The sequence below is a fragment of the Zootoca vivipara genome, chromosome 5 (genome assembly GCF_965207765.1).
Source record: "Zootoca vivipara chromosome 5, rZooViv2.hap1.1, whole genome shotgun sequence".
Classification (NCBI taxonomy): domain Eukaryota; kingdom Metazoa; phylum Chordata; class Lepidosauria; order Squamata; family Lacertidae; genus Zootoca; species Zootoca vivipara.
Genome location: NC_142588.1, coordinates 95,649,168 through 95,665,934, shown reverse-complemented (window position 1 = coordinate 95,665,934; position 16,767 = coordinate 95,649,168). Strand labels below are relative to the sequence as shown.

General features: G+C 45.1%; 1 protein-coding gene across 7 annotated transcripts in view; it reads left to right on the top strand.

Annotated features, from left to right (window-relative positions):
- The window catches only part of TP63 (tumor protein p63), a 135,156-nt gene that overhangs the window by 54,819 nt on the left and 63,570 nt on the right, over positions 1-16,767 (top strand). For all 7 annotated transcript variants that reach the window (XM_088669882.1, XM_088669881.1, XM_088669884.1 and 4 more), the window contains one exon: positions 11,590-11,844. In XM_088669882.1, coding sequence (XP_088526008.1) covers positions 11,590-11,844 — 255 coding nt within the window. The remainder of the gene's footprint in view (positions 1-11,589; positions 11,845-16,767) is intronic.

The following is a 16,767-nucleotide window of genomic DNA, read 5'->3' as shown; positions in this document are numbered from 1 at the left end:
CATCTGCTCACCTTTCCTCTGCGGGTGACGCAGGCCGGCCTCCTGTCAGCCCTGAGTGATGATGTGCTTTTGCCCATTGCAATAAAATGTGAGATGGCTGCTGATAATTGTTACAGTTGACAAAAGATGGAATGAAAGGAGAACGGCGAATAAGCCCTTGGCACCGACGCTTTCCTTGTTCGCCCTTTCCGCGAACCCTTTCCAACTTTCCTTCAGCTCTGATCTCCCGATACAGCTCTCCCTTCTCTTTATAAAAAAAGAGAGTTGCCTTCGGTCATCTGAAGGCAATTTTGCTCTTGTCTCGGAGATTGCCACCCAAGGTTGTTTGTTTCCCAGCGCCGAAGCTTTGGTGACATCTTTCCCAAGGCTGATTTAGGCAAACAGTTGCTTTTTTGCATCCAGGGAAAAAAAATTGTGTGCCAAGTGTCACATTAGGTTCAGAAGCCTCTTCTCCTGCCCTCCCATCATTTATACCTCCTTATCCTTTTGCACTGATAACCGATGATGATGATAACAATGATTTCTTAAACTCTGCTCGGTTGGTCATCTGGGCAGAAATTAAAAATAAAATAAAATGGGAGGGTGGGGAAGCAGAATCCCATCGGTTGACATTAGTGTAATCTCCATGGAGCCTACATGTTGTAGACAGGATCCTGCTCCCCACCCCCAATGTTTATTTATACCTGGAAATGTAGAAATGGCAGGTAATTTGAGGACTGTGTGTTTCTGAAGCGAGGACTGCACATCCCTGTCATGAATTCCTTGTAGGGTTTTGGACAGGGTTTCTGATCTGGAAAGGGATAAACATGCCCTACTTCACAATGAAGTGAGGCTCTGTAAATATATATATATACTTACGGTTGATAAACAATCATATTGATAAACGGGACAGATTATTTTTACTTCTCGATATGCAAATGATAGTCCCACTTTTTAAAAAAGGGCTGTACTTTATTTTCTAATTTTTGTCTTTGTGTGTGTTGGGTTGGTTTGTAAGCTCCAAACATAAAGGGATCTTTCTTGGAATTTTCTAACCCTGGCATATCAGTTGCTTGTGACCGAGTCCACACTGAAATGAAATTATTTGCGTTTTGGGTCCTGTTCTGTGCTTTCCGCAATGGGAATGAATGCTTGCAACAAACTTTAGTAGGGATAACATAGATGCACCCTAGAAATAGTTTTATAAACAGTTATTTTTAAGATCACAGAGATCACCGCTAAGTAGGGAGAGCTGAATTGCACTTTGGGGTGAAAATCACTTGTGCAACAGGGAAAATGAGTCAGGACTGGTGTGTGTCTCTTTATTTGCACGCAAAGTGAGCCAAATAAGTGTGTTAAATGGTTTCATAAAAGAGTGGGTTCATCGCAGGGCAATGGGGGAGTCCATTCTCTTTCACTGTGATGCTACAATGCCTGCACTTCCAAAAACTCAGGGAACTTCGAGCTCCTGCGTTTCAAAAGCAAAGTTTGACACCTTCCCTAAATATTTCCTTGCCGTACACCAATGCGGAGTCTTCATATTAAATATATATATATCATTTTGCCGTGTGGGGCAAGAGCTCGTCTTGTTTTGCCCTGACCTGCTGTCATGGGCTGGCTGTTTTGCTTTTTTTTAAAAAAAACATTGTTTCCTGTTACAACTGAAAAAAGGAGTAAAGTGGGAGAGGGAAAACCCCACCGATTTTCAGCTAAAGTTGTTTGTCCTCCTGTGGCTGCTCTTGATGATTGGTGTGTGTGTGTGTGTGTGTGTGTGTGTGTGTTCTGTTCTCTGACCATCCTGGCTTGAAACAAATTGTACCTTTTTTATTATTGCGAACCAGAGGCAGGTGGTAGGAGACCAAAAAAATGGCAAGTATTTTGCCCCGGGGCGCTGTTTATTTGGATGGTACTCTCCCTCCCGCTGCTGACAGGGTCTCCTGCAAGGAAGGGGGGGGGAGTTCAATTGATCTTATGTTGCAGAACCCGGGTTGAGTTAAGAGTAGGTAATTCATGTCTCAGACAGTGTCGGGCAGAGGCTTAGATCATTTTGGAAAACCTGTCTGGAGTTTTTCAGAGAAGCCTTCGTAATTTTAAAGACTGCCGGCAACACCGTCGTTGCCTTCTGTGCCTGATTTTTTTAAAAAAATAAATAAATACATATTTTATCCTTCACCTTATCCCCCATACTCAGATTGGACACTGACCAGAAATATTCCATATTGCCAAAGGGGGAAAGCAGAGAGATTGGCATTGTCTGGCACTTCTAACTTCCCCCCTCCCCAATTTCAGGAATGGGCAGCGAGCGTTAAAAACAGAAAGTAATGCAGCACTGGAATGTCAGAATATTGTGGGGGGTATTGGGAAGGAGGTTGTTAAAATAGCCTTGAGGTTTTAAGGTGTCTACAAAGTCTTAACAGCCCAGAAGAAAGGTGCATTGAGCTCAATGGGCTGCAGAAAATTGCAGCTAAATTCCGTCTCCATATTATGCAGCCTGAGCCTCTACCTTCTTGTCTTAACCTTGCATCGGAATAACAACACATTCCTAGGCAGGTTTACTTCGTAGTCAATCCCACAGAGTTCAATGGGCGCTTACTTGCAAGTAAGCGTGCATGTGATGAAGTTGGCACAATGCTTAGTTGAGCCAGGTATTTCAGAACATCTGGAGAATTGGCCTGCTTTTGCCTCCTTGGCCGAACCATCTTTTAAAAACTGCCTCTGTGTTTTTTTAATAGTTGTGGCCATGTTTTGGTTTTTATTTGTTTTTTTTTAAAGAACACACAGAGAGAGACAGAAAGGTAAACTGGCCTTGTTATTCCAGGGTAGAAGTCAGAGAGAACTCTTCTGTGAACCATTCAACAGAAACCAAACCTAAAGTTATAATCAGTTACATATTTTGAGAGCTATTTACTGTTAAAAAAAAATAACTTTCACCATATGACTTAACTGATTTGTTTTTGTAATTAGCAAAAGAATCATACCTGTTGATGATTCAGCTCCTCACACACACTGTTCTAATGAAAAGGGTGATTTCAAAATTCCACATCAGCATTGACCAGTATTGACCAATATTTGATGGGTCAACGGACCAAAACTCTTTTGACCAAATACCCAAATCCTCAACTTGAAGACTGCCGCCTTCTCCTAGGACAACAACCACTGGTGTGTATTGGTGTACCTGAGTACCAACTGCATGTTTGAAAGATCAGAAGTGTTAGTTGCGTCAGAAGGATGTGTGTGAGAGATCATTTGTGACATAGGGTTTTCCTTTTGCAAATGACTGTTAACTGTCTGCATGGTTTTCATGCTTTAGATAGCAGACATTTGACAAAGCGGCAAGCGGATAGCATCCAGGGAATGACATTTTACGTACACCAAATCCACTCAGGGTTGGCTGAACCAGGAGGAAATCAGCTTGGCATCCCCCCTATGGCAGCCAGGCATTCAGATGGTTGTTTAAATCCCCCCCCCCCAAGCCATGGCTGCAGGATCCCTTCGGATCCTGTTGGACTCTGTTGGTCTGGGGCGATGGGAGCCATCTCAAGTTGACTTCCTTCTTCTCGTTCAGGCAAGGCTGGGCGTTGATTTGGTGCATGAAAGTTTGCTTGCTGCATCTTTCTCCCCCCCCCCCCATGCACTGGACAGACTTCTCAGCAATTCAAAGGGCAATTCAGCCATCAGCCTCGCTCTCCCTTCCACATTTCAGGTGGGATGACCACTTTAGATCCCCCGTGTTTTGCTTGATTGCCAACTTAGGGAACTTGCAAAAGCACTCTAGAGGGAGGGAGAATTGGGAAGGAGTTTGTGACGACACGGGTGCCAGCCAATCAGCACTGTGCACAGCCAGATTCTGCTGCATACAGGCAGAACTAGTTCTCCTAAGCTTGATCCTGGCAAGGAAGGCGGAGGCAGCTCATATAATGTACATTGTGCACAGTCTTAAATAGCAGCTACTTATCCTGGCTTACGTAGTTACAATTAGGAGTTCCTCTTTCTCTCTCTCCTCTGCTCCACTTCTTAAATGTTTGAAAATTTACCTACCCATGCTTCTTGGTTAAACTTCTCTTTGCCACGCTGCACACATTCTGCCTTTCCATAACAAACTTATACGCTAGTGTTGTTGTTGTTGTTGTTGTTGTTGTTGTTGTTTTATAGAAAAAGCAATAATCGACTGTGGAAATTGCAGTGTGTGGATTTGTTAGTGCTCAGCTGTGGTGGATCTGAAAAATGCACTTGTCAGTGTGATCTCTGTGCCCCTTCCCTCTCCCTGCTCTTTGCCACGCCACTTTCCCTAAAGTAGTAAAGCAGGCACCCCCAAACTTCGGCCCTCCAGATGTTTTGGACTACAATTCCCATCATCCCTGACCACTGGTCCTCTTAGCTAGGGATCATGGGAGTTGTAGGCCAAAACATCTGGAGGGCCGCAGTTTGGGGATACCTGTAGTAAAGTCTTCCAGACCTTTACCCAGTGATTTTCAGCCACTGAAACATGTGTATCCATTCTGCTGGACAGCTTGTTCCATCCTCTGCCAAGCGCTGGCTGCGGCTGTTTCAAAATATCTGGAGGGCCACCAGATGCCTTGTCCATATTACGCAGGTTTGAAACCCCGAGTTTCTGTGGTGCTCTGACAGTCTTGCCTCCCATTCTCTCTCTCTCTCCCCCCCCCCAATCTTGGGGACTCCGAAGGACCTAATCTTGTGCCAGCAATTTTGCGAAGCCGTCATTTTTCTGCTTGGCTGTTGGACCTGTACAGTCTGCTGCTGTTTTTATTTATCAGACCGATATGCTTCCACTCCTTTGCCAAGCTATCAATGCACATTGATTGCAGCACCATTTTTTTATTGAACACCACAGCTATGTGGGATGCAATTTAACAACAGTGGATTAAATGAAGTATCGAGGAAATAAATTGGACTAATCCGGAATAGTAAAAGCTGCGATACAATTTTGCATGTGTACAGGTATGGAGTAATTAACGGCTATTGAAGGGAATCTGAGTGGCCTTTTGCATTTGCATTTCTAGTTGGAAGAGAGATATATAACCAGTGCTTTCTTCTGGGACACATACCCCTAAACATTTTGTGAATCTTTGTACTTTTGTCCATTTACTGTATTTGTTTTTCCTGATTTGAACTATAAAATAGGGATTTTCTTTAGCCAAAATGAGAGTAACCCCCGCTTTTTTTTAGAGAGAGAGAGAAACACTGTATATAACAGTTAAATTTGGGATTCAATATAGCCTTTGTCTGAGGTGAAATCTTACTTATAGCAGAGGAATCGTGATGCAGCAATACAAATACACTGGAACATTTCTGATCTGTGATTTAATCTGTGTACACATTCCCCAGGGTGCTTCGAGGGATTTATTGCTGTCTGGTATTGCAATCCAGCGTGCTCACCTGCTTGTGTGCATCGCAAACTGTATGGCAAAAAAAGGCCTGGAAGCTGGCAAATTGCAGATGTGTCCATTTCTTAATAAATTTCAGAGATTCTTCAAAGTCTGATGGGACAGAAAGTGGAGGAGAGCAGCCAACCCATTGAGCAAAATGGAACAGAAAATCACCTGCTCATCCTTGACACACACCCCCTTTCTTTGTAGCTCCGTGCATCAATGGTATTGAGACAGGTATCTGTGCAAATCCAGGATTCACTTGGCAAAGGGCTGTGCTGAGCTTTCAGTTTCTGGAGGTGTGTGTGCTGGAGAAGAAAGCCCCAGTTTCAGTCTCTGGCAGTGCCAGGTTCAGCTGGGAGAAACCCCAGAGGCTGAAACTCCAGAGAGCTGCTGCCAGTCAGAGCAGTCAGTACTGACCTGGATGGGCCAGTTACAAAGCTTCAGTTGTTGATACAACCTGAAGTACCTTGGTCGAGGTTTTACTATCCCAGCCTGCAGATGGAGGCGGTTGTATTTTTGCTAATGTTCACCCATCACCACCCCACACAACTTTTTAAATGTAGAAGACTAGTTGAAAGCGCTAAGCTAAAACGTTTCTCCCTCTGCAGTGCTAGCTTTCTGCATGCGTGGATGCCATGCTTTTAAAATGAAGGCACACATTCAGACGTGTAACCCCTACCCCCAGTCTGAAGTGAAACAGTCCCAGAGAAGTATGTATCACATGGTTATTCTGATTGGCCCTTACCTGGACATTTTGCTGCTACATCCAGCATTTTAGCCAAATGGAGCTCGCAAGTCCCTCAATATTACTGAATAGCTTGGAAAGGCAAAGTTCACTCCTTCTGCCGCCGCTGCCTGTGTTTGTACAAGAGACAGATGGATATCTCTTGGTGCTGCTTCAGTGAGAGAAATCTTCTAAGGTTACCGGATTGCTTCCTAATAGGGTGGATATTGCTGTACTTAGCTCTGGCGTGCAAGCGAAAAATATCTCTCTTCATTTATCAAACTGTGTGCAATTGTCATCATGCGATAAATCTACAGGTAACAGATGACTGGAGAGAGCTATGTTAAAACCACACACAAACACCCCTGCGGTGCGTTTTTGCCTTTAACCCTTCTGCGATGGGCACTGTACCGTTCTGAAGATATCTGCAGTCAGGCAGGGGTGGGTGAAGGAATCTAGGTTGATGCAGCTTTATGAAACGTAGCTAAAGGAAACTTTAAATCTCTGGATCAGCAACTGTCATTATTTTTATTTATTGAATTTGTATGCTGCCCATTATCCGTAGATCTCAGGGTGGTTCACGATGCGAAATACAATTTAAAAGCACAAAATACACAATAAAAACCAAGAAGAAAACCCCCACATATTTATGGGCTTGTCCATACTTCCGTTTGTCTTGTGCCTAGAGAGCACGGGTCGGAGTGGTTTTCTGCTTTCCCCTGGAAAAGCAGCACTTTAGCACTGAATCAGACCAAACCTCAATCCACAGAAAACCCCATTGACAATGGCCCCAATTCAGTGGTAAAGATTTAGCGAGTTTTCCCAGGGGAAAGCAGAAAACCACTCCGACCCGTGCTCTCTAGGCACAAGACAAACGGAAGGGGAAAGTGGCAGGACAAGCAGAAGCCTGAATGAGGCTGTAGATCAGTGGCATAGCGTGGTTTGTTGGTGCCCGGGCGGGTGGGCGCTGGGGTGGCAAGACACAGAGGTTGAATGGAACTTGCCACGGCAGCCCGGCATGTGCCGTCGACGTCACCAGGCTGATGCCAGCCCAGAGCTGCTTTGCACGGGGTGGCAGGACGGCGTGCATAGCGCCCCCAGAAAAATGTCCACGGGGCCATCATCCCATGCTACACCCCTGCCATAGATCTGCTTAGAATTCTTGGTACTCCCAAATGAACATGTTTGTTTCACGGAATATTTGGTGCTATTTGACTGTAATCAGAGAGGAGAGTCAGTTGGCAGTCTTGGAACGGCCAAGAAACTAGATTCCCAAACCTGCTCTTGGTTCACAAGCCTTGGTTCACTCTTTTTGCACCATTTCTTCTTTACCCAGGCCTTTCCTGATGCTAATCTTGACTTAGGTGGCATGATTGCTACCATCCCATAATGCCTTCCTCCCAACTCCCTGTTAACAGGTCTTCTGCACACGTGGTCTGTGTTCGTGAATAGTATGCTGGCGATATCCAGAATGTCACCCGTGTGGCATGACCTTGCCTCACCCTCTTTCAAAGGCGTCCGTTGGTGGCCATCACTTTCTCCTGGGAGAGCGACTTCCACAGTTTAATTATATACTGCGTTAAGAAGTCCTTTCTTTTAGCTGTACTTTTCATTAAGTGTAAAGAGGGGGGAAAGTCCCCCCTTCGTTTCGTGCAGAAGCAGAAGAAGCAGAGAGATGGAGTTTTGCAAAAGTCTTGCTGAAACATGGTGGAGCACTGTGTTCAGATGGCCTTATTCGGAGGGGGAACTGAGCAGGTGACATTTGTCCCAGTTCTACACACACACACACACACACACACACACACACACACACACACACACACACGTGTGAATTTCCCCCATTATCTTGGGTGCCCCAGTGGAGCGCCTAGGGTAGGATTCGGGGGAGGCGGGGAGCATCGCAAGCCTCTTTTTGCATCACCAACACAGACCACCTGAATTTGCAAACAAGCAAACAACTTTCCCCGTTTTCTCCTTCCAATCTTTTGATGGTGTGGCCAGTCAAGCAAGAACCTGGAGCTTTTTTTGTTCTCAGAAGTGACGCCGCGGCCTTTGGAAGGAAGGAAGGAGAGAGAGCGCGTGGGCAAGGGGTGTTTTCATCGGAAGCCAAATTCCGAGTCAAATTCCGTGGCGCCTTTGTCCCCCTGGCTCGGCTGCCCCCTTCTAATTGTTCCCTTGTCAGGAGGCGTACGCCTCCAAGAGAGTTATCTGATGGCTGCCCCAGGGCTCGCGAGCGACTCAGACGCTGACCTCTGGGTGCAAACCGCTCCTCTGAGCCTCTCTGGCCTGGGGCTCGGCTGCCCAAGCCCAGCGTTGCCCCTGTGTGTCTTAACTTTCCTCCTCTCACCTGGACATTTCGATGCACCTGTCTGGGGTAGGGGTGGAGTGGGCCAAAGGGTTAGAGGATCACAGGAGGAACAGGGGGGGGGCAAGCAGCCTCCCAGCTGCTCATGTCAAGGCGAGGATTAATCACTATTTAAATAGCAAGCTGGGGGGGGGGGGTTGAGCTGTGGAATGTGGCTGGATCAATGCAGAGGAATGGCTCTTCCCCTCTTCGCCATTCAGACAGATGGCTCCTGGCTTGCTTGGAATGACAAGGCTGCCATATTTACAATTTGCTTTCCTCTTTATTACGATTAAGATTTCTAATCTGATCTGCCCGATGCCTCTTGGAAACGGGAAGGGCGAATGCTTGTGCAACAGCCATTTTAAGAGGCAAGATACCTATTAAACACTCACAAAAATAAATGCGGCTAAAACAGACTCATCTGCCACATTCCTGACAACCAAATCAAGGACATGCCAGACCCCCCTGAGAGAGTTTGCCAGGTTTGAAAATTTTGGTGCTCCCTCAGATGGTTTTGCCTGAAGGAACTCCATTGGGATTTTGCAGTAAGTGGGATGTTGGTGGGACTTGGCACCATTTTTTTTTAAAAAAAAATACAAATCCGGGGTTCTTGAAGGGGATTTGGAATACATATATTTGTTTAAACAAGTGACAAAAATGCATTGCAAATGGGAAAATGGCTTGCGAAAACACAAATACTAGCAGAAATTAGCACCAGGACGCTAGCCAGTTTTCAGGAGGACTTTTAGACAGAAATGAATCACAAACCGATGTGGAAATGTGGCTCAATCAAGGCTGGGAAAATGAGAACCTGAAATTGACTGGGTGGCCCATCCCTTGCAGGAAGGAGCAAGCAAGACAGGCTTGTAAGGGTGCTGTGGCAATGGAGCAAATCTCGATGGCCAAGAGAATGGGCTGCTTTTCTCAGGGCTGAGCTGCCTGCCTGCCTGCTGGGGAAAGGAGTGCGTTGCTTGAGCAAGGGTGCCCCTCAAGGCAGGGGTGGCTTTGTTTAGGGATTAAGGTGCCACTAGCTGGCAGGCAAAGGGGCTGGCCGCTTCTCTTGGCATTGGTGCCAGGTGTGCTTGCTGAGTGACATTGCCAAACTTGCTGGTTTCTTCTCTGAGTGAATTAGTTCCTCTAGCGTCCTTACTCTTTACCAACGTAAATACGTTTCAGTGGCTAAGTTCAGGCAATCGCATTTCAGCTTAATAAGCCAAAATGTGAGCGAGCTCCTTGCACCTGCTCACCCACTAAAGCTCTGCTCACTTGTTGCTATTTTTTAATCGCCTTTCACAGATGTCCCCGGGCGATGGATGAACTATAATCAAAACAGCTACAGAAATCAACAAAGAGCAGCTTAAAAACAATAATAAATGGACACTTATGGCCGAGATCTTTTCATCTTCATTGTGTTACTTGGCGAGCAGATCTTGAAGTCTCATAGCTTTCTGTTCCATCCAAACCAGGAAACCTTGGTCCCTAGCACTGGAATGAGCCAGGATCCTAAACCGTGGTTTGAAGTGGCCTTAGGATCTTGCTTCATTCTCATGCTGCTAACCAGAGTTTCTCCGGTTCAGATGCAATGAGAAGCTGTGGTCAATTACACTCTTCCTGGTTTGTTTGTGAAAGTTTTGTAGGCATGTTCAAAAGACTCACGTTTCTTGGTTCATCAGTCCAAGATCTGATTGTCCAAAGGGGGTCAGTGTTGAGATTCTTCTGATAGTCTTCAAAGATATATAATCTGACTGATGTGCTTTATGAGTGGAATACAATTAAATATTTCAGTCAAGGACAATTAAAAATATTACTTATCCCTCCCTGTTGTAAAATAGTGTGAGGTGAAGGATTAAGATGTCACTGGCGAGGAGGGAGCAAGAGAAGAAGAGCAGTTGGAAGGTTCTTTGAGCTTGAACGAAATGTATGGCTGAAGGTGGCACCATAAATTTCCATGGATCAGAATCCAGGGAATAACCTTCTTGGAACAGACAGCCTCAGAAGGTGGCGATCTCTCCTTCCTCAGAGGTCTTTAATCAAAGGTTGGATGGACATCTGTTAGAAATCCTTTAGCTGTGATTCCTGCATCACAGAGGGTTGGACTAGAGGGGCCTTGGGGTCCCTTCCAATTCTACAATTCAGTGATTCTATGAGCTTGGAAGGTGATGGACTCTCCTTCCTTGGAGGTCTTTAATCAAAGGTTGGATGGACACCGGCCAGGGATTCTTTAGCTGTGATTCCTACTAGATGACCCTTGGGGACACCTTCCAACTCTATAATTATATGATTCTGTGATTCTCAAGATCGTGTCAAATGTAAAGGTGCTGAAAGATGCTAAAGGCCCAACAGAGACTCTATTTTCTCAGGGTCTTGCGAAAGAACAATGTTAAACAACAATTGATGACCTCCTTCTGCTGGTCCACAATAGAAAGTGTCCTCTCATATTGTATCCCAGTGTGGTACGTTGGCTTGACAGCCATGGACAGAAAGTCTTTCCAGAGGGTGGTGAACACAGCACGTGATATCATGGGCTGTCCCTTGAGTCCGCTAGATGACATCGCAAGGGATCGTTGCCTTAGGAGAGCGAGAAAAATTCTCAGGGACGATTCACACCCCGGGCAGCACCTCTTTAATCTTCTACCCTCGGGCAGGAGATATAGAAGTATAATCAGCCGTACCAACAGGCCAAAGACAGTTTCTATCCATGGGCTGTTAGGCTGCTGAACAGAAAATAATATAGTGCTGAACAGAAAATAATATAGTGCAACTGACTTTCGGGGTTGGTGTGTTGTGCGACAAGCACATAGAGTGCAATGAGATTGAGTGTGTGTGGGGGGCTTGGTTAATTTCATTGTACACAGGTTGTACATTGACAATAAAGGTATTATTATATTAAATGTGTGTGTGTGTGTGTGTGTGTGTGTGTGTGTGTGTGAGAGAGAGAGAGAGAGAGAGAGAGAGAGAGAGAGAGAGAGAGATGATAGATAGAAGATAGATAGAAGATAGATAGATGATAGATAGATAGATAGATAGATAGATAGATAGATAGATAGATAGCCAAACACTGATAGCTGAACTGGATTTATTTCCAGAGGAATGGAGACTGGGTTCTTTCACGTAATGAAACATATCTATGTATTCTCTCTCCTCTTCAGCCACAGTATACAAACCTGGGGCTCCTCAACAGCATGGACCAGCAGATCCAAAATGGCTCCTCATCCACAAGCCCGTACAACACGGACCACGCTCAGAACAGTGTGACTGCACCCTCCCCTTACGCCCAGCCCAGCTCAACCTTTGACGCCCTCTCGCCCTCGCCGGCCATCCCCTCCAACACAGACTACCCAGGGCCTCACAGCTTTGACGTCTCATTTCAACAATCCAGCACCGCTAAATCGGCCACATGGACGGTAAGAGACTCCCGGCAGGCAGGTTGGGTCTGGCTTGGGGGGGGGCACTGGAAAGCTGGTGCGTGAAATATGGCGGCAGTTGGAAAGTTGGAAAGTCAAATGTTCTCCCCGTTAGGAAGGAACTGAGTTCCAAAGGTAGGGCATGGGTCATTCCTGGTCATGTTTTCCCATCGACTGGATGGAACAACTTTTGGGTTGGAGGAAGTTGGGAATGTGAAGAGTAGAATAAGGGTGGTGAGTCACTAGATTGCCGTAATTCACAGTTGCTCAAGAGGCATAGTAGTTTTCCAAAGTCCATTGGTAGCCGGAGTTAATTTAAATACCCCGTGCAAAATGCAATTCCGTTGGGCACAGCTCAAGGGTTAAAGCTTCATATTTTCCTAAAGTCTAAACCAGCCAAAGACTCTGTTCAAAAGCAGCAGGCTCTTTCTCTGCATGGGCGACAGCTTCCAGCTTCTCCAGGATTCAATCTGTGAATGGTGCAATTTGGTTGAGCCTAAACTACAATTCTGCCAGCTGCTAGTTGGTCTGGTTTAGAATGGAGTGGACCATGCATCCAATTGTTGAGTCCGTGGTGAAATCCAAGCGGGAAAATGGGGGTTACAATGCACACATTTCATGTGGTTGTGTGAGCTGATGAAGGGCAAGGATTCTATTGCCCTCCCCTGTGCCTTTGCCATAGTCTCAATTCATGTCACCAAGGGTGGTTTAGACACAATTTAGACCATTGGGTAGGGTTTGTTTTGCAACTTGTGTCATGCTCCCATTGGTCTTTGATTGGGATGAGGTTTGTAGAGTCTGGGAGTACTCTCTTGTATCTTGTGGGTACCAACTCTGCACCTACACTATGCAAAAGAAAGAAAGATCATTGTCTCCCCCTTCTGTCTCCCCTCTCCTCTCCCCCCTCCCCATCCTCACAATGCCTACGACAACAATGTCTCACACAGAATGTAGCTGACGTGTCGAAAGGACTCTATGAACTGGAAACAGAAGCGTTTATATGTACCTTTGCTATTCATGAAAATATTTCAATGAAATAAAGAAATGAAACAAATGCTTCCCGAGTCTGAGCCAAAGCTGGCCATGTTCTCATTGGGTTTGCATCCTTTGACCTGCTGAGAACCAGAGATGGAACATCTACCTCCTCTAGGTATATTCGACTCTATCAGGGGCTCCTGTGTTGCTGGGGGCCATCTTAGCCCCCCCGGCTCTCCTTGAGGTTGCCTTGTTGTTGTTGTTTAGTCGTTTAGTCGTGTCCGACTCTTCATGACCCCATGGACCAGAGCACACCAAGCACTCCTGTCTTCCACTGCCTCCCACAGTTTGGTCAAACTCATGTTCGTAGCTTCGAGAACACTGTCCAGCCATCTTGTCCTCTGCCGTCCCCTTCTCATTGTGCCCTCAATCTTTCCCAACATCAGGGTCTTTTCCAAGGATTCTTCTCTTCTCATGAGGTGGCCAAAGTATTGGAGCCTCAACTTCACGATCTGTCCTTCCAGTGAGCACTCAGGGGTGATTTCCTTCAGAATGGATAGGGTTGATCTTCTTGCAGTCCATGAGACTCTCAAGAGTCTCCTCCAGCACCCCAATCAGAAGGAATTAAGATCTCATCAGGAGACTGCTCTTTCTTTTGCCTTCGCCTCTTGATGTGACTGCAGGGCTCTCTGATGAATGCCTGTCACCTTCCTGTCTCCCTGATGACAGTTTAGGAACCAACCCAACTGGAAGGATTTCTTCGGTTACAGTGACCTATTAAAATTGTGATTTGCATGATGCCCCACCCTTGCAAAGAGTAACACAATTTGAAAGTGTTCTTTCAGCTTTCACTGGCTCTTACCAAAGGGCGTTGGCAGGGGGAATAAGGCGTTCACCTTGCAGGATCTCCTCCTTTTACCCCCTGGTAACTATTCCCTTGAGGACTGTTTGGCCTTGCTGAGAACTGGAGAGGCCCTTGGCTGGTAGATCATCTTGTTCTCGGAAAGCACTGTACAGCCATAGGAGAGCCATCTCAGGAAGCCACTCAGCCAAGATGTGTTCAGTTCCCTTGGGAGGGCCAAGAACTGCTGGCTCTTTCCAAGAGAGAGAGACTGAGAGAGGTTGCAAACGTCAACTGCAAATTGGATTTTACTGTTCTGGTGCAGAGTCCCAAAACTTAAAAGGGTGTGGCTGCAGATTTACTACCAAGTTACTTTGTTTAGTTAACTTTTATACTGCTTCATGTTTGAACAAAATATCTCAGCAGTTTACATATTACAACAACAATGATATAAAATGCAATACATAAATGCATACAACATAAAACAACAATATAAAAATGCAAAGCAGATTCTGTACTCAGAACTAAACAATACTAACAATACTAGTAGCAATTCCACTATTTTAAGTTTCATCGTTAAGCAGCAATATGCATCCATTAGAAAAAAAAACTTTCTGTCTGTGAGAACCATTTGACCTTGGAACAGATTCCCTCAGAAGGTGGTGGAATCTCCTTCCCTGGGGGTTTTAAAGCAGAGGTTGGATGGCCATCTCTTAGAGATGCTTTAGTTGTGATTCCTGCACTGCAGGGGGTTGGTCTAGATGATTCTTGGGGGTCCCTTCCAACTCTGCAATTCTATGATTCTATGATATTGTGTACCTTAAGTTGTACACCACCCTAATAGCTTATAAGATCACAGAAGATCATAGTGACTCAAGTCGCCATCATTTTTCATTCCATCCTGCATTGGGCCCCTGCAGGGCTCTTTCCGTTCTGCTGCAGTTCGCTTCCACCCAAAGCTGTGCTATTCGTCATCCTGTTTGCTGTGGCAAAATGATAAAATCACATAACTTACACCATTGATTTTGTAATTTGCATTGCCGTTACGTTATTCCACCCCGTTCATGACAATGCAAAAGAAACACAATGCAAAGGGGAGGGAAAGGTAACAAGTTCTGCACAATTTGCAGGCTGAAAGCAATGGCAAATACTGATTGTATTCCACTGGATTGATTTCCACTGAACACCAGCAATTTTTGCTTCTGTTTCAGTGTTGTCAGAATGGTCTTGACGTCTCTACTATTGAGTGTGATTTCTGACATGTTACAGCCAGTTTTTTCCAAGTCTGATTCTCACCAATTTATGGTTCACCGTCAGAGAGAGAGAGAGAGAGAGAGAGAGAGAAGGAGAGAGAGAAATGGGGCCGAATAGACATCACAACATGACTTAGAAGTTGTGTTTGTGTGAACAAACCTTGTGTTCTCCCCCTTTCACTCCCCCCTCCCCCCCTTCTCTCAGTTACATCTGCTTTCCTGGAAAGCACAGTTTGGCATTACATTTGAACCAGCAAAAAATATCCCTTCAAACCAGGTCCTGATCCAAGCTGGTATTCTGGATCTGGAAGACTTTATTATTTGTTTAATTCACAACATTTATTCACCTCTGAATTGAAAAATAATAATCCTCAAAGTGGTTTACAAAAAATAAATAAATAGGTAAAACAATAACATTATCAGTACTAAGAAGAATTAAGAACAACGATTTGAGACTTTCAAAAAGTTAAAATAGCAATAAACTAAAAACAGGTTAAAAGTGGCAGCTTTCTAGGCTTGTCTAGTTTTTCGCAAGCTCACATGAAAGTGATTTGCTGTTTCAGATGTAACTGAAAAAAAATGAACCTATGCTGCCAATTCTCGTAATAGACCGATATGAAATAAGCAGCACAAAGACGGCACACAAAAAGCTACCACACTATTCCATGTTCTAAATCTAATGTTAATGATCCAAAAATAGAGAGAGAAATGTACAAAAACTGTTACAGAAGCCACAAACAGGCAATGCATGCAAATTTTGTCCAAAAGGAAATTTCAGTCTTTAGAATTCCGTAAGCCAGACTCCTGTAGATATCAACGAAGGTAAAGTTGATCAAACGAAGTGTCAACGGTATTGCGCACAAGAGTTAGACAGGGTGCCGGCGTTTGTCACCTGTTTCGCCCATGAAGAGTTTCGGGCTTCTTCAGTAAATTCTCTCCCAAGGTTTTCATACATTTTTACACATACCAATTCATATGTTACATCTCGTCTTGGCTTAAGCTACAACGTTAAATTTCTTTCCTCAGAAAATTCTCCCTTAAAGTTTTAGTATATATATACATTCAACCTCATATGCTTTCTTGGCTTCAGCATTTATTAACTAAGGGCAATTTCTTCCTGAGCGGATGTAACTGGTCAAAACGGGGCATTTGAGGGGGGAGGAGGATGTGCTTGAGTGAGAGTCTGAGGTTCATTCGTGTAAAATGCCCAAGTAGGGTTTGTTTGGCCAGAGAATCAAAGCGGCAAGGGAAAAGAAATGTTGGAAAAATTGCAGCAAAACAGGAAAGGGCAGAGGTGAGGGCACCTGACGGTTGAAGACCACTCTTCTCACTTGAGATGAAAATGGTCTGAAAATCCAGGAGTGAGAGAGAGAAAGAGAGATTCAGCTGTGCTCTTTGAGTCATGAGCAGATAAAGGTGTGTTTTTCCTGCGATGCTTTTGCGTGAGGTCTCTTGCAATTGGGAGCAAAGCTGTAATCAGCTTTAAGTGGTGTGTCGGCATTTTATTGTGGGATCTGAGAACTTGCTGGATTCCCATATATCAGGAGGTGGCAGGACAGGAGTGCCCTCCTCCTCCTCCTCCTTTTGGCTTCTTCCTGGTGCTTTTTTTTCTCCCCCATGTGGAAGAAAACAAGGCATTTCAAAAGCGCTGCGCTTATGGTGGCTGTTGTTGTTTTTCCCACAAGAGGAGAGACTTTTTCCTTCTCCCACCACCTCCACCCATTCCAACAGGGAAAGTTGTTGCAGCAACTGAGGTTGGGCAATTGCCTCTCGCTGGCAGAATCCATTGCAGGATTCGAATTCAGGTGGATTGGTCCCTTAGATCCAAAGATTTCCTTCCTCAGAGGCAGGAAG